At 39.2% G+C, this 18,930-nt stretch overlaps 1 protein-coding gene across 2 annotated transcripts in view; it reads right to left on the reverse strand.

Moving 5' to 3' along the window:
* The window catches only part of STX7 (syntaxin 7), a 39,422-nt gene extending 25,757 nt beyond the window's left edge, over positions 1–13,665 (reverse strand). For both annotated transcript variants that reach the window (XM_019729369.2, XM_019729370.2), the window contains exons 1-2: positions 13,534–13,665; positions 8,497–8,647 (exon numbers count right to left, since the gene is read on the reverse strand). In XM_019729369.2, the coding sequence (XP_019584928.2) occupies positions 8,497–8,581 (85 nt within the window). In that variant the 5' untranslated portion in view covers positions 8,582–8,647; positions 13,534–13,665. The remainder of the gene's footprint in view (positions 1–8,496; positions 8,648–13,533) is intronic.
* Between the last annotated feature and the right edge of the window lie 5,265 nt (positions 13,666–18,930).

Here is an 18,930-nt window from a genome sequence, read left to right on the forward strand (position 1 = left end):
ATGCTACTGCAGCGATGGCTTCTTCAAATCATGATCATGATAATGACACTATAACAAGAAGGAACGCTGGAAAAAAATAGTGTACCATGATGTACAAAACGTATAGAACATTATTTTGTATGACCTTTGGGTTCTTCCAAATCAATTAATAGGCAAACTAACTACTAACTGCTTTAAGGAAAATAAACCCAGTCTGGACTAAGTATGAAAGGCAATTAGTCTTTAATGAAAAATACTGATCAGTAGTTGGTTAAAAAAAAACCAACAAAAAAAAGGATCAAAGAGATGAAGGTTGGAACCAAGAGTAAGGAAGTTCGCGTTCAGGGCAGAGCATGTGGACAACTCACTGAGTAGCCAGGAGCACTGAGGGATGACGCTCCTTGGAGCACGTTGGAGCCGTATCTTAAAGTTGTAATTTATAAAACAAAAAGGGTTCATTCACATTTGGTCACAAACAGCATTTGTGTCTGGCTGTGCAGGAGAAGTCACTGGAGAGAAGAAAAAGCCGCTCTCTGTTAAAATTCCCTTGGATAGGACACTAATTTCCATACCTATCTCTGTTCAATGGCAACACCGCAGGCGTGCAGAAAACCACAGCAACGAAATCAAAGCTACTGAAGTTTTTCTCCTCAAGGGAAAAAAAAACAAGCATTTTCAGATGTGTGATAACTAGAAGTAGATCTATCCAATCGATCGATTGATCCAATTGATCGATTGGATGGATCTATATAACAGCATTTTAGGAGGAAGAGGGAGGGAGGGAGTGACGAAGGGGGGAGAGGGGAAGAGAGACAGAGACAGAGACAGAGAGAATACACATGTTTTCCACCCTAGGAAAAAAAAAAATCCCCAACTCCTGGGTAAATACACACAGTTCCAGTAAATTCACATTAACTGCTCAGGATTGAGGCTCTTTTTTGAAGAAAAGCTTACCCTAGCACCAAAAAAGAGAAGTCGCTATCAGCTTCCTCTTTGTGCAATCATGAGTGAAGGTAAAAAAACCAGACTCTAAAAGAATTGTATTCATTCTCGTAAGTAACAAAAAGGCTCACATTTCTATATAGACTGTATTTCATCTCACAGTCCTATGAATCTTATAGGGACAAGAGTCAAGCACTGATCCTTTATAATAAATAAGGAATGAGAAGCTAGTTGCAACGCAGAAAAACCAACGGTCTTTTTTTCAACTCTAAACAAGTCTGTGTTGGACTAACAGCTTTAATCTATAGGATAAAAAAATGGAACAATAAAGATTCAACATAAACATTTTTCAGTCACCTTCTCTTAACCTTTATAACATGGGCTAAAGTTCACACATTTTATGCCTCTCTAGAAAGTTCTGCCTTCCAAAATCAGGAAAACACACACACATACACACACACACACACAAACACACGTGATAAATAATGCATATTTTAGCAGAAAATTTCTGAACTGATAAATTCAGATGTGTATGCTCTATATTACCAATGGATGTACTTTACTCGTTTTCCAAAGGCTGTTAGCCACCCTATCCTCCTCCTTCAGATTATTCTTAGAAAAAAAAAAAAAAAATACTCAAATGCCAGACTTCTCACAGCACTGGTGGGAAGACTTACTGTAATATGTTTGTATGGGAAATTTTTATCTCAAGGACTATGTTTCATGGTCAGCTGTTATCATTTCTATTTATCAATTTCCTTCAATTCACTTAGTTAATTCTAACACGATTTACACTGGAATCCCTTTTGACTGTAACTCTCCCACCTCTCAATACTTAGAAATAATGCCTAGGTCTTAGCGGAACTCTAGATGGTCTTGTGAATGACTGTTTTTATTATGGGACTTTAAAAGTATGTACTACGGATTCTGATATGGCAACTGGTTTTATAATAAGAAAGAGAATGATCCTACATGTATTAGAAGAACTTTCAGGATTCTTTAACACTTGGTTAGAATCACAGCCTGTTAAAGTTGGAAGACCACATTACAGTCCACAGAAAATAAATATGTAAGGAGATCATGTCCTAGGAAGTTAAACAGTGTATGCAAGGTCACACTGCTATTTGGATCTGATTTCAGGAAATGTGCATGCACACACATATAGCGTGCTTTATTAGAAACTTTTCCTATCGTCTCATTGATTTTCCTAATTCAGCGATAGTCTGAAAAGTCTGATTCAAGTCAGGAAATTGCAATATAAATCACTATGAGCTACAACTATGGCTAAAATTGGTAAAATGCAAAAACGTAAATGCCAAATGTTGGCAAGCAATTGGAGCCAATACAAACTCTGATACACCGACTGGTGAAAGTATAAGCTGGTACAACTACTTCAGGTAACTGCATAGCTGTATCTACTATAGCTGAACATACACATATCCTATGACCCAGCGACCCAGTTCCTAGGTACACACGAGACAAAGAAAAGGTACAAGAATATTCAGCATTGTTCATAATAACAAAAAACGAAAACAGATCCAAATGTCCATCAACTGTAGAAAGAATGAAGAGATTATGCTATGTCTGAATGTGGAATATTATACAGTAATGAAAACAAATGACCAACAGCTACATACAACATGGATGAATTGCACCAACATAACGAGAAAGAAGTCCAATATAAAACATATTACTTGATTCTATTCGATAATTAATCACTGATGATGTTAGAAGTCAGGACACTGATTACCTTTCGTGAGCATGGAGGGAAAGGGAATAAGCATGAGGAGGGCTTCAGGGGTCTTGTAATTTCTGTTCAATTTATTGACATGTGTGGTGTTGTAACAGATAATTCACTGAGCTATACACTAACAATTGGTGTACTACTGTATATCTAAAAATACATCCTTTTTTAAAAGTTAAAAAAACATCTTGAATTATGTGATGGAGTTCAACAGATTTACTCTGCTTCTATCAAAAACATGAGTTCTGTCTGTGTGTCTTCTTGTCCTGAATACATTTTCCGCTCTTGTTTGTGTTTGTGCGAAGAGGAATGGCCCCTTGAAAATACCCTCCTCTGGTTTACGTTAAAGAACAGGCTTAGCCATGTCAGCCCACAAAGGCTCGCTTATGTTTGTACTACAATATACACCACTGGTAAGAGTCTGTCTCAAAGAAAATACAAATGATAAAGAGGAAATGGGTGTATGTCTCATTTCCAGATACATACTGCTAACAAAAATGTTCCTTTCGAACATCTCAAGCCAGAGCTTGAGAATTAAATCGAAGCATTTATTTGGTGTATGATGGTTTTCTAGACCTGGGATAACAAACAGTTTAATTTACATGCCAACTCCAGTCCACTGGGAATGGGTGCCTAGAGCACTGGGTTGAGAAAGACTGGATGCCATGCTGAGGCCAGGGACAGAATACCGCCTATGCCCCGGGCAAAGGATGGAGCCCCAGGCGCATAAATCCCCTGCTGACTCCATGACAGAGTCAACAGGACACTTTCTCTCTGGAGAAAGACATTGTCTTAATCATTTTAAATGCTCCACAGAGAAATCCCTAATAAAGTTCCAGTTTGTTATACCTATTTCTTCCTTATTCTTAAAAAGTCATTTTAATGTAATCTTTTTTTCTGTCTAATATATTTTATGCTTAAGTATTCCTCTTTAAATGTTTTGTTTGATATAAATTACATTACTGTAATATGGTTTAAATACTTCGCTGGTAAAGCAAATTGGTAAGACTATATTTTTAACAAAAAGCAGTTTAAGGAAAAGTAGTTTAAGTACATTTTCTTTCATTTATACTATTCTTTGCAAACCAGAACTGCCAGAATATAATACTAGTTAAAAAAAACGACAATAAAAATACCCCCCAAACTCCAATTCTCCAATTTTACTAAATGTTATCCTTGGGTTTCTCCAAGAATCAAAAATCTTTTTGATTGCTATTTTCTTTTTTGGTATAAACTAAACCATACAACTCAATATTTTGCAAGTTTTCATTGATCTGTATCAAAACTAACATGAAAATAAACTTCCCACTGCAGTGATCAGAAAGACTTTAGCTCTAGTTGAACAGACGCACATGTTCTAACTACAGGGTATTATTACCTTACTTACACCCTCCCTTTAGATTTCTTTTGTAAAACTAGGTCATTTGTACAGACACAAATTCAAATATGCAAATGTAGCGTGAAGAGAGCACCTAAATGTGGTGCCAAGTACCATTTTATTCAATCACATCCAGTATTATTAGCATTACCAGATGGGGGGAAAAGTGAACTGAAATTTCACACTTCTGCCTTTCACTTCCATGTGATATCTTCACAGCCTGTATCAGTGACACACACTGGATACTAGGTTAAATTTTTAACAGTAACTAAGTCTATGTAAATCTAAACTTCCCTTCATTTAGACACTGAATCTCAGAATTAGGAAAAATACACAGTGATGACTGGTTTCACTAAATTCATGTCCCCAGATCTCAAATGAATACTCAACCTTGTCAAAACTACAAGCAATCACTTTCTCTCCTTTCCATAAATTTCCATCAGCCTTCCTTCCCATTCTCTATCCAGGGCCTTTGTCTGCTGTTTTGTTTACAAATAGTCCATTCAGACAGGAACTCCCCATCTTCACACACCATGTTCGCTGTCTACACCACAGGACTCTGCACAGTGGATGAAAGGAGAAGCAGACACTAAAGATCCATTCCCCTTCCCCTCTAGCCTTCGAGACATTTCTATTACAAATACGTATACTCACTAGAATCTCCTTTTTGTGGTGGAAAAATGCAACCCTTTCTTTCACCCTCTTTCTACTTCCATGGCAGAATCTACCAGCTGTCTGCTAAGTACTGATTCCTTCTCTCTCAAATGGAGCAACAACCCCCAATCTTAGTGAGCACATTGCAATCCAGCCTTCCCGCAGCGAGGTGTGGCCATATGACCACATCAATTCTGGTCAATCATATAAGCAGAGGTCAACAGGCTTCTGGGAATTCTCTTTACATGAAATGGGTTGGTCCTTCTTCTTCTTTTTCTCCATCTACACTTGGAACATGGATATGAGACCACACTTTTCAAAGTCACCAGTTCGCTCGATCTAATACTCTGCTTTTATCTTAGTCTGTCAGCAACAATAGACGTAGGTGATGCCTCCTTCAGTCTTGAAACACTATTTTTATTTATTTATTTTTTTTGCTGTCTGGAAATCTATCGTATCCTGATTTTCTTGTTATCTCACTGGTCATTGCTCTGACTCTTTATTCTGCTCTCTTCCGGCCTTCCTGACCTCTACATTTTTTAATACTCCAGCCCTCTTCTATTTATTCACTCTTTTGTTATTATTTTATACCCATGGTTTAAATGCCATTTCTATTCTGAGGACACACTGATCTCTTACTTCATGTGTCTAAAACAGATGTTTGACATCTTCACTTAGACGTTTAAAAAAACATCTCAAAATTTACTTGGCCAAGTGTCCATCGGATGCCCTAGAAAATCTGTACATTATTGAGTATATTCCCCAAATTGTCTTTCATATCCCTGTGGCAATCTTGTAGTTACCAATTTGTGCTTTCTCATCCCCTCACCTTCTCCCTCCTCCCCACCTGCCTCCCATCTAGCAACCCTCAGTTTTTCCTCTATGTCTCTGAGACTGTTTCTGATTAGTTTGTTCATTTATTCTATTCTTTAGATTCCACATATAAGTGAGATCAAATGGTATTTGTTAGGGAGACCACTTCATAGGTAGTAGAAGTCCCTGACCACTGCACTGTACACCTGAAGCTGAAGCTGAATAATAATGAATGGCAACTATAATTAATATATATATAGTCACAGGATGTGGAGTACAGCATAGGAATAGAGTCAGTGGAACTGCAACAGCTATATAGGATGTCAGAGGGGTAGTAGATTGGGGGAGGGGTGTAAATGTCTAACTATTACATTGTTTTGTACACCTGAAACCAATAGTAAAAAAAATAATTTAAAAAAAAAGGTAATACAACCTAACATATATATACAAATTATAGATATCTACTAAACTGTAATTAGTGTTTACCTTTGGGGTGGGAACTGGCATGGGAAGAGTTGGGGGTTAAATGAAGAATTTTACTTTTCAACTCAAAAAAAAAAGTTCTTGGCCAAAGCAAAACTCTCCTCACTTCTCCTGAAGCGCAGACCTTCCCATCTGAGTACACACTCACCACCACCCACTTGGCTGCTCAGTGCAAAAACCATGCAGTCGTGCTGGACTCCTCTCTCCCAGTCCACCCACATTCAACAGGAAGTCCTGCTGCCTCTGCTTCCAAAGAGCATCCGTCATTTCTGTCCTCACTGCTACCACCCTGGTGCAAGCTGCCATCTCTCTCATCAGACCCCTGTGATGGCTAGCGTGTCGCCCTTCTAGTTCCCCAAAGCAGCGGGCAAAGTAACCTTTTCAAGGTGCAGATCTGATTAGGTCTCCTCCTGCCTCTCAGAGTGAAAGCTAAACTCCCTGTGTGGCCTCCAAGGCTCTAGGTGATCTGCTCAGCCTGTGTGCTGATTTCATTCCTGGCACGCTTGCCTGAAGTGCTGTGTTTCAGCCACACTGGATTTTTTATTTTACTTTTTGCTTTCTATTTTCTGAACATACCAAGCTCCTCTGGACTGCTTTTTTTTTATTAAAAAGCAGTCCATCTGAACGCTGTGGCCTCCATCTGAACGCTCTTTCCCAGCCCCTTCTCATCCTCACTCAGGGCACCATCTAAGTGAAGGCAGCTTCCCCCACTCTCTTGCTCTCATATTTTATTTTCTTCAGAGGAAATTATGTTGTTCATTAACTACTTTATTCTTTTTACCCTCTGTTTCTCCTTACACTGCAAACTACAGGAGAACAGAGCCACTGGGATCTTGTTTACTGCTGGATTCCCAGGGTCTGGAATGGTGACTAGCAAGTAGAGGTGCTCAGTAAATTATTTGTGGCATGAATAAACACAGACTGTCAAAATCAAGACTCACCGAGTCTGAAGCCTGATTCCTGTGTTTAAAACTCTTAATAACAGACTTGAGGAGTATCTGACCACCACAGTCTGTCTCTATCACCTCCGCACACACAGCTATTTCTCCTTCTTCCCAAAACTTCTGACAACATTTCGCTGGAGGAGGCCTGCCCTATTCTTTGGAAGAAGGTCTCTTGGCCTCTTTTCTTAGTTAACAGTCCCGATTTCCCACACAGGTGTATTAAAATTATAAGCTCTCTTGCTTTATGCACAGGTAGCCTGAGGCAGACCAGCACTATTTCTAAGTAGCAGCAAGGGAGCTACAAAAAGAAGAGGCCCTTGTGGCTATCCTCAGAACAGGTGTGAAGCCAGAAGGACAGAGGGGAGCCAGTGCTGGTGGCCCGGGACTAATGGGAACAATCCTTGAGGTACTATTCTTATAGTCCCCGCTGTGGACAACAGGACGCCTCTATTCACTGCCTTCCTCCTCTAAGAACAGCCAAAGAAAACAAAAAGAATTAACCCGAATAAGAATAAGGGTTATTTTACACAGCTGTGCACAGTGGCGTGTTTTTAGAACCACCTGTAATTTAATTTTACTCCCTTTGTCCCAAAACACACTGACATCTCATTTAAATCATTCACGGAGAGTAATAACTGTTGGGAAGTTGATTAGATAAAGAAATACACTTTGGTTATCTGAAAACGTTCCTTATTTCCTCAGGGTGTTAGCATCTTGGTAAAGAGAGGAGGCTTAAAGAAGCAGACTGAAGAATGACACTATACTAACACTCTAAAAGAGTGCATGTAATGCCCAGAGGGCCAAAATACTGACCACAAGATGACTAGAACCATCTAGGTCTCTGATTAGGTGTGATTCAGGAACAAAAAAAAAAATAAAAATAAAGTAAAACAAAATCCTCAGGCTCAAATCTGCTACAGTGACTTTTTTTTGTATTCTTATGTATATTCTGAGGAGTAATAATTTCTAATAAAACACCACATGGGATCAGTCTACTAGTATTCTGTCTTTGACAGTTGTAGCAGAGGATGATTTATGGGGAATCCAGAGAGTAGTTATCTTGTATAACTGCCTCAATAGATAAAAATGCCCCCTCCTTAGTTCTTCCCTGCTCCTTAATAATGTGCCATATATTTACCCTTTACAAAATTAGTCTAAACCATATCCAGTCAGATTTTATTTTTAATAAACATATATTCTTTAAAATTTTGATAGTGCTTCCCAGTTCCAAAACTATGAGATTAAGTCAACAAGTCTCACTACTCTCATCTAGAACCAGATACCTTTAAAGCAAACATAAGTATGAACCTTTTAAAATCTTAATTGCATTAATGAAATTGTGTGCTATTATGTGCCTGATGCTCTAAAGAAAAACGCAGTTAAGTGTTATCTCTTCTCATGTAATCAATTCTTATATTCATTCCAAAGAGTTCTAGCCTTTTAAAATCTGTTTAGAGAAACGCTCCTCCCTCTCCCAGTAGTTGTCCTTTTATAAATCGCCACCAAGTTCAGTTAAGAATTGAAAACAAACAGTGAAGTCAATTGAAAACTCAACTCACAACATTGTGTGATCTTCTGGATATTGGAAGAGATACGCTGGGCCAGCTGGGTGGAGTCACCAACAATTCCTGGAGTGTAAGACATGGTTGATTTGCTTGTGCACTAATTTCATCAGATGTTGATGGGCTGCGCAGTTTGCTAAGCAGTCACCTACGTAATATAAAAGAAAAGTCACATAATTGTATTTTTAGTTACTGGCTTACACTTTCCATAGTCAATTTGGGAAGTCACAAGTACAAACTTGACTAACCAACAGGGTAGAAATCTATCAAAGGGGCACAACAAATAGTAAAATGCTTATGTCTATCAAAAAAACCTAAACTCTAAAGGACAGAATTGAGTTAAACATGTTAAAACAAAATATGGTTCAAATTGTACACTCCTTTTGAACTTCTCTGATCTCTCTAAGGAAGAGTTATTAAGTCCCTTTTCTGTGTATAGTTTTAATTGTTTCTATATTTTCTCTTTAAACTGCGAGCAACTATAAGGCAGGCCCCACATGCCATTTATCTTTCTCCAACATTTAACATTGAAAACAATTCCTGGCACAGACAGGTATTTAAATATTTATTAAAAGGAAAACAGACTTCAGGCTATCCTGAGAAATTTCACTACTGTATCTACTTTAACACACGTAGGAACAGCTCAGGAACATATGATTAATGGATGTGTAATTTTAATGGGAAAGAAGGTCAAATTTGAAAGAGCAAAGTCAACAAGTGAGGGAAAAAAAAAGGAATGCCCTGTAAAATGCTCATCACACATATACCTTCCTGACAGAGCAAGGAGAACAATATTCCTCGTCCGGAAGCCAGTGTCTTAGGACAGGAAGCTAAGCTGGGATACTGCTATCGGGAGGGGTACAATGAAATTCTTTTCTTCCTCAATCCATCCCACACCATTCAGTTTGCAAAGACAGGATGAAAAGGGGTGTCCTATGTATACGACCATGCCCAACAAAGAATTTCAACTATTCCTACACCATCTTTTCACTGAGTGTGCACGGAATACTGCAAAGTTGTAGGAGGTCAACTTGTAATCCAACTCTGCTACGAGTCTGCTACCTGCCCACCATTCAAAGAAGCACTTGGGAGCTGTAAGCAAATAAACAAAACAACAAAGATAAAGTATCTTCCCAAATCAAGTTTATCACTTAGGAGAAAGAATAAAGTTAATAATGTAAGAACAACAGAAGCAACACAAATCAGTAAAAGGTCACGTGCTAGGCGGAAATGACAGGGAGTGTGAAAAGGAAATATCACTATTGTCGCTATCTAAAAACACTTATGAAACAAAAATATAAGACTTGGATACCTGAGTATGACTGGTGACAAAGACATAAAGCCCGGGGTGGATATACCCAGAACACGTGGACAGGGCAACCACGGGGTGTCAAAGTTCCCAGTCAACCCTGCATCAGATGATTCATGGCTGGGGCAAGTGAGACACAACACAGAAAGGAGAGAGGGATGACCTAACATTTATTGCACATCGGTGAAGTGAAAAGCATTTCACATGGATTGTCTAGTTACATTTTTTAAATCTCCCCTTTAAAGTAGGTAGTAGCCAATTAACTGTTTTAATGATAAACAAATTCTGTGGCTTTTAAAGATTAAGTAACTGGAAAGGTAACCCAACCCACCCACCAGGTGCAGGTGGGACTCAATCCCAGGGCTCTGGTTCCAAAGCTACCCATACTTGGCTACCACACAAAGCTAATGTCACAGAATAGGGCAAGCCCTGGATGCTAGGTTTGGTTTGAATACGTTGCGATAAGAAACCACTGGAGATTTCTGGTAGGGGAGAAGAGGCCACCAGGAAATAGGTGTCTTTGTTCCAAGGGTCAGTGCTGGCAGAAGGTGCAACAGTTGACTGTTAAGATGGGTAAACAGTACTGGTTCCATGCCTGAAATTCTGGTGCATCGTGGAATGTGCCTGGCAGCCCTGGAATTCCTGGGCACTTTTAGATGCTCTCCACTCTCCTTCATCAATTCACAAGTCCAATGAGTCTTCTGGACCTCATCAAGACCTACAGACCCCAAACCAACTTCATAAAAGAGGAAGATCAAACCTCAACTCAAACAGCAGAATCACTGCGGCAGAGTGGCAGGAATAAACTTCCTTTCAGGTAGCCTTGGACTTGGGCCTGCAGCCACCTGAAGTGCTGGGGCTCACACAGAACAAGGCTGGACCTGGGGATTCAATGAGACCAACACTATCCCAAGCATCCTACAAACCACCAACTGGATTTCTAAATCCTGCATCTTTTCGTTTTTTTTTAGAGCTTTAGTGAAATATAATTCACATATCATGCGACTCACCAATTTAAAGTGTACAGTCCAATGGAGTTTGAAAATATTCACAAAGTTATGCAACTATCACATCACATTTAGAACATTTCATTACCCTAAAAATGAAGCCCATACCCATTAGCAGTTACTTCCCCTTTCTCTCCAACCTTCCGAGCTGTAGGCAACCACTAATCTACTTTATGTCTTCATAGGTTTGCCTATTCTGCACATTTCATTTGAATGGAATTATGTAACACATGTTCTTTTGTACACTGGCTTCTTTCTCTTAGCATGTTTTCAGATTCCATCCGTATTGCAAAATGAATCAATACTTCATTCCTTTTATTGCCAAATAATATTCTACTGCATGGATTGAGACCATTTTCTGCTGGCTCAATGACATTTTTCTTTTTCCTTTCCTTCTATCAACCAGAGCTCTAGAAAAACTGGCACACAGCCAACACAAACAGTGAATGAGGAAATGTTCCTTTTCTTATTTATGTACTCTCTTAGATGGGCCCTCCATCCATATACACAAATACATCTACACACACAAAGCAACAGAAAAAGTCAGTTTCACTTTCTTAAGCATGAGGACCAGCGTAAAGAACTGGCCTTCCCTCCACCTCATGTCCCAAAGTGTGAAAACATATTTGTCAAAATGTAGCATTTGACAGAAAAAGCAATGTTTTTTTTTTCTTTATATCTGAATTTAAAGAAAGTAATAACCTAAAAAACAAGAAGAGGCATCTTGAAATATTTTATGTGTTTTTAAAGGTCTTTCTATAAACCAACTAATGAGGGACAGGCAGTCTATTTTGTTGACTGCTGTATTCTCAGTACCTGGCTACATAATAGGTGCTTAATAAATATTTGTAGAATGACTGAATAAAGGTACCTATTTCCTAAAAACACACAACGAGTTTGAGGGTAAATATCCCTATCTCTAAGACACTGAATTTCAGCACGTTCTTTCAGATCCTGAAAGTCCCAGGCTAATTGCTTCCTTGAGGCCTGTGTTTGGTGCTATTTCCTATCCCTAGATAACTCTTCCCATGACCTCCATGTGACTGGCTCATTTTTTCCCAGCAAGGTCTCATCACATGCTAGGGAAGCCTTCGGTGACCACTCCCATCTGAAGTGAGATGTCACCCCCTCTGGCACCATCTGTTGATCTCTCTAACTTACTGTATCATAGTGCTAATCACCATTTAAAATGATCTAATTAGTATACTGCTTATTATCTATCCCCACCTCTGGAATATAAATGAGAGAGAGAACCTTGGAATTCAGTGTCAGGTGCATGGCAGATGTCCCATGAATGGAAGGGTGATTACTCTACGGACCTGAGCATTCTCTAGATCAACTAGATTAACCACGTTCTTTATCTCAGCTCCTCTGTCTGTTAAAATATTATATTATTTGGCTTTAGTTCACAATACAAAGGATTATTTTTCATCCTTCCATACACTAAGTTTCCAAATTAAATAGAATCACGGCAAACTTTGCTCAGACTTACTTCAGGTTTTACACATTTTTCAACCACCAGCACTTGGCTAAAGTTTGTAACCCTAACCAAAGCTAGGTTTGACTTTGTCATGGGGAGCAGCCAAAGTAAAATAGCTGAAGAAAAATGATGCAGACGTGAATGAGTTAACACGGTATCATATTAACTTCTACAGAAACTTTGAAACTAGAGCATCATTCTTAACTTGTCACAAGTAGTTTGAGACAAACTTCTCAAAGTGGCCTGTAAAGCAGAGGCCTGGTCACATCACAATGCACAGTGTAACCTTGCTATCAGTTTATGCCTGGGTGAGGCTCAAGCCACCCCTCAGAAGAAACGTGCACCCCCAGAATTACTGAACAGAACCGTACTTCATGATCATTTCCTTTTCTTTCAGATTCTGTGCAGGTTTATAGATATACATTTACCGGAATGAAACAAAAATGAACGTAAGTAAGAGCCAAGCAAATACAAGACACTTGAGAGAATAAAAAGATAGCATTTGACCAGAAAAGCAATGTTATTTTTTTCCTCCACGTTTGAATTTAAAGAAAACCTGAAAAACAAGAGGGGGAGGTATCTCGAAATATTTTATGTATTATTAAAGATCTTTATATAAAGCAATGAATGACATGTAGTGAGAAGATCAAGTTAGCGTTATCAAGCCAAACAGAAAATCAACAATGAGTCCCTGCATAAACGTATATGGTTCCTTTACTACAGCCATATGTTTTCAGTTCCTCTAGATCCGGGAAGAGAACTTTAAAATGTGTTTTCTAAATCCGTGAGTTAAAAAGAGGAAGCGGTCAACTCGTCTTCTGCTCGAGGCCGAAGCTGGATTCCTGGATTCCTGAGCAGCAGCCGGAGTCGGCTCCCAGGCGGGTTCCGCACGGGTGCGCGCAGCCCGCAGGTGCGCCCGGGTGACCGCGGCACCGCGCGCCCGAGTGGCGGCCGGGGGAGGCGGCCAGGCTGCCGGCGCCGGGCTGGCCGGACTGGCGGGGCCTTCCGGCCGCGCCGCCTGACCCCGCCGCGCACCCGCGCCGGGCCGGGGGGCGTGGGGAGCGGCGGGGGTTCCCAGAGCGGGGGAGCACCCGCCCTCCGCCTCCGGAACGCCTGCAGCAAAGCGCAGGGCGGCGGCCACCTGACATCCCGCACAAACAAGGAGGCGCGGCAGCCGCTGGGACACTGCGCCTCCGGACTCCCGGCCAGTCACCCTCCCTCCCCCAGGTTCCGCTTACCCCAACTTCCTCGGCTTTCTCCTCCTGCTCCGGCCACGGGCACCCAAAGGCCCCAGAGCCCCCAGATACGATTCTAAACTGAAGGGTGCTGGAGGTAGGACGCCCACTGCGCATGCCCGCAGTACAACCCAGGAAGGAGGCGGGGCTCGCTTCCCTCCAATTGGCCGCGGGATGAGTGACCGCGGTCCTCTCCCGCCCCCTCGTTCTAAGCAAAGGAATGGGGGTATCAGCAAAATTGCATGGGAAGTATTTTTTGAGGCCTGACATACAGATGGTGAACGCCTTAGCTTGCGTGCAAAAAACGTGGAGGGAATGGAGGGCAGCTGTCTTCTTTATCGGGTGACGCCGGCCTCTCTAGATGCATGTCTTCAGCCCGCCCCATCAGCTCATGCCTGTCTTGTTTCCTAACCCTTTACTCTGCAGTAGACCATATTCACAGCTCCAGTAAAAAAAAAAGGGGGTGGGGTGGGGGACACAAATGCACAATCCTAGCAGGAACAATGGAAAATAAGTGAAGAGTCACCTTTATGTGCTCATTTAGTAGATAAGTTTTCACAGCTTGTACAAATCATTCCAAGCATCCTTGAAGGACAGGACACATTTTTCATATGGTTTGAAAAGAACAGAGTGTTATAATAATATTCAAACATAATGTCATTGTTAGAGAAAAAGCATCAGTTTCTTCAGGTGAAAGAAATACCTCACCAAATTAAGTAGAAGATAGATTGGCTTGGCCTTTGCTTATATTAAGGCAACACTATTTTCTGAAAAGATCATCAGAACATCAAAAGTCCAGACACACTTAGGTGGGGGAAAAAACAACAGTATTTTGAATTGGTACCACCTGAGCCAATTTTAGGTTGTTTGGTATTACACATACATAATCATATCATACATAAGTAAGGTCAGCCAGGGATAAGAAACACAAGAATCTTTCAGTTTATCTTTCATTTTTCTACTTTTAACAGAGAAATGGGAGCAAGAGATATTTTCCATTTCTCATCTTTATTGAAGAAAACTACACTGCAAGTGTGATAATAAGCAGCAACTGACACTCTGCCTCTGTAAAGAGGGACCGATAGAAAGAGGTGGGCATGCTGGCCAAGCAGAATGAATTTATTGATAAATGAGAGGTACAGATTGACTTCTGAAAGTTTGATTTTGATTTAAAACACAATAGGAAAACACAGACACTTTCTTAAATCTGTGCTATATTAAAAGTCAGCTAAAGTAATACCTAATAAACAAGAGTTGTTTTGTTATGATTATTTTGGAGCACCTCCGAGCTCCCTCTGCAATCTGCTTGTTTTCTTTCTAAGACCACACAGGTGTCTAGTGATATGTCAAGCACAGAACAGATGTTGCTCTGATTTTAAAACATAGAGGTAATAAATAGGCATCCCACAGAAATCTTACATGGACATTTAACCCATGGTCGGTATGTTCATTTCTAATGTTACCTCCTAAATATTGTTGATATGTGCCCTCTACTCTCTATCCCTCACTGCGTCTGGATCCACTTCAATAGCCTCCTCATTGGCATTTCTACCTCAGGTTGTACTCGACTTTATTATCTTCTGAGTCACCACTGGGTATTTGAAGCACAAATCTGAAAACATCACTCCAGGCTTCATGCCATCCCCATGGTTGCAACATGCCCCCAAATGTACTCCTTAAAAAAAAAAAAAAAAAAAGCACTCCTTCAAAAAAGCAGGGGTGCTGGCTGGGTTGTATAGGTTGAGGAAAAGTATTAGGGAAGAGTGTCTATGGAGAAAGGTCTGGAAACCCATGGTATAATACATTCTTGAAGATTCAGAGTGCATGTTTGTAAATCATAGGCTCTGAGAAGTGGTTCAGTAAAAAAAGAAGAACTTTCTTTAACCTGCTATTTTCTAAATGTATTTGACCGTGGAATGTTTTTATGCTTAATGGCTATAAGTTCCTGCAGAATATACATTGTGGAAAACATTGCTCTCAAAATCAAGTCCAAGCCCCTTATTATAGCATATAAATAAGGTGATCATATGTCCAGTTTTTCTAGGACAGTCCCAGCGTATGCTTGTTGTCTCAGCCTCTTGTCTGCAGAGAGCACCCACTTTCATTATCAAAAGTGTCCCAGTTCAGAAGCGATGTTATATGGTCACCTTATAGACGAGTATAAGAACCTACATGCTCTGGATCCTGCCTTCCCCTGCATGAAAATTTTTGCTTTGGAATATGCAAGTTTAAAGAACTTCTTCATCTCTTTCTGCTCCTCCCTTCCTCCCACCAGCTGTCCAACCACACACCAGAGGTTATCTTATTTCTGTGCTTTGCTCATGCAGTCTCCTTTAACTAGACTATGTTCTCTCTCTCTCCTCATTTTAAAGTAAACTCTTTATTTTACAATAATTATAGACTTACAGAAGAGTTGCAAAGATAGTACAGAGTTCTCATACACACCTTACACAGATTCTTCTAATGTTAACATCTTCCATAACCATGGTGCATTTGTTAAAAGTAAAAAAAAACAAACAAACAAACAATAATGTTGGTAAAGTAATATCAACTAAACTATGACTTGGTTTGGATTTCACTAGTTCTCCATTAATGTTGATTTTCTGTTCCAGGATCCAATCTAGGATATCATGTTGTATTTACACAGCGTGCTTCCTTGGTTTCCTCCAATCTATGACAGTTTTCTGTCTTTCCTTTTTTCTCATGACCTGGACACTTTTTTAAGACTACTAGTCAGGAATTTTGTAGAATGTTCTCAAATTAGGTTTGCCTGATGTTTTCACGTGATTAGAAGGGGTCATAGACTTTTGGAAAGAATACCATGGAGGTAAAGTGTTCTCATCATATCATTTCATGTGGTACATGATATTTGCATGATCTATGACTGCTGCTTTTAACCTTGATCACTTGGTTAATACGATGTCTGTGAGTTTTCTCCAATGTGAAGTTACCATTTTCCCATTTCCATACTATATTCATTAGAAGAGAACTGAGTTCCACTTCTGGAATGAAAAAATGTAAAAAAATTTACGGACATATGTTTAAACTACCACAGTAAATAAATATTGGGAGAGAGATACTTGGAGGCCATGAACATAACCTACATTTCCTTAAAGTTTTGCCCACTGATTAGCATTCATTAGCATATTTTGTCTACAGCAGTTATTACTGTTGTGTTTTAAAGGTGACTTTCTATTTCCTTCAATTCTGCTGTAGGGAACATTTGTCTTTTCCCCCAAATTCATTTATATTTTAATCATTTATTTATATTAGTGTAGATTTATGGATATTTATTTTATTCTTTAGGTTGTAATAAGTTGCCTCTCCATCACTGGGAATTTTTTCAGGTTGGCTCCTGTGTCCTTTTGACAGCACCTCCCTCCCCTTCTCTTCCCCAGCACTTCCTTACTTGTTGGTACAACAAGATGCTCCAGGCTTATCTTGTATTTTCCCTGCTCTGGCTCTAAAATCAGTCATTTTACAATGAAGCCATTGTTTCTTTGACTGGAAAATGGTATTTGTATTCCAAGATCTGCACTCTACCTTTCTCATTGCTACTGGGGTGTCAATTGCTTCTATGCCTTCTCAGTGCACAGAGCTAAGAAATAAATGTAAGTATATTAACTCATGTATACACATGTATCTATAATTTTATCTGCATATATATGTGTATATATATATGAGTTCATATAGATATTTCCAACTGTAATCCAGTTCACAGGGTTCATTCTAACCTTCCCAGCTTCATTATTGTTCACTTCCTCTCTCTAACAGTGAGGAAACTAGCTCCCATTATCTAATTCAATTACTTAGTTGTACAATGTAGTTTCAAAGTTCCTAACTCATGCTCCGGTGAGAGAAAAACTTGAATACAGTGTTTATGAACAATTATTTTGTCTTTAGCCTTACAATGTTTTTCAAATTACCGAGATCAGCTTTTTTTCCCCATTTCCATCAGTGAAGTCATGTTTGTATTGCAGTCAAATTCAATCGTCATATCGTCTGCATTCCGTGTGGGATTCACCAAGCACACCTGGTTGATTTTTTTTTTTTTTCAGTTTGAGTAAAGTTCCCTCTTTATGGTATACAATTCCATGGAATTTTGATAAATGCATGGAGTCATCTATTCATCACCCCAGTACCATACAGAACAAGAACAGTATCATCTGCCTAAAATCCCCTTTTGTAGTATCTTTAGTCAACTCCTCCCCCAACCCTTGGTTTTCTGTCCCTACAGTTTTGCCTTTTCCAGAATGTCATATAAGTTGAATCATACAATATGTAGCCTTTTGGACCTGACTTCTTTCATTTGCAGCATGCACTTAAGACAAATCCACATTGTTGTATAAATTAACAGTTTCTTCTTTTTATGGCTGAGTAAGTAATTCTATTATTTGGATGTAAAATTGTTTATACATTCACCTATTGATTGTTTCCATTTTAAAAAATTATGAATAAAGCTTCTATAAATATTTGCATACAGGTTTTGATAAAATTATAAGTTTTGAATTCATTTGGGTAAATATCTAGAAGTGGGATTATTGGGTTGTACATGTTTAACTTTAAGACTGCCAAATTGTTTCCATTTAGCTGTATCATTTTTCATTCCCAACAGCAATGAATAGGGAATTGCTGTTGCTTTAAATCCTTTTCACCATTTGATATTATTAGATTTTCTTTTTTAATTTTATGCATTCTAATAGGCATGTAGTGGCATCTCATTGCAGTTTTAATTTCATTTCCATAATGATGTTGAACATCTTTTTATATGCTTATTTGAAACCCATATGCCTTCTTTAGTGAAATGTCGTCCATCTTTTAGAACAATTTAAAAACGAGAGAAAAACTTATTTTACCTTCATATGGTTCATTTCTGAATCTCTTCATTTCTTTGAGTAGATCCAAGTTTATAACTTATGTCGTATTCCTTTTACCTGAATGAGTTTTCTTATCTTAGACCGAAAAGGGCAAAGAAAGCGGAAACCTTAAGAGAATGATTTTGATTTATATTTATAACACACGTAAGAGAGGAAAAATAAAATGTCCCCTATTCGCTTAGGTTCAGTAGCTGGGGCTTACAAATGAAACTAACGAAAAACAGATTAACAGGATAAAAAGGTTTATTTTGCACGAGTATAAGAGCCAACTAAAGAAGCAGCTGGTTTGTCAAATGATTAGAAATGGTGTTTATGTACCTAAGTAGTGGGAAAATAGGGAGAAGAAAAGCTTTCTTTTGGGAAAAACAAATAGGTTTCTCTAAGAAAGACAAATAGGGTTTTAGGAGAACAGACTGGAGACAGGAAATTTATGATCATGTTTGTCTATACAGGTATGAGTGGTCTTAAAACTTCCCTGGAGAAGAGATTTGGGGTAGGTTTTATTTGGGTTCTCCCTTCTGAA

This window comes from Rhinolophus sinicus, linkage group LG05 (assembly GCF_036562045.2).
Source record: "Rhinolophus sinicus isolate RSC01 linkage group LG05, ASM3656204v1, whole genome shotgun sequence".
Lineage (NCBI taxonomy): Eukaryota > Metazoa > Chordata > Mammalia > Chiroptera > Rhinolophidae > Rhinolophus > Rhinolophus sinicus.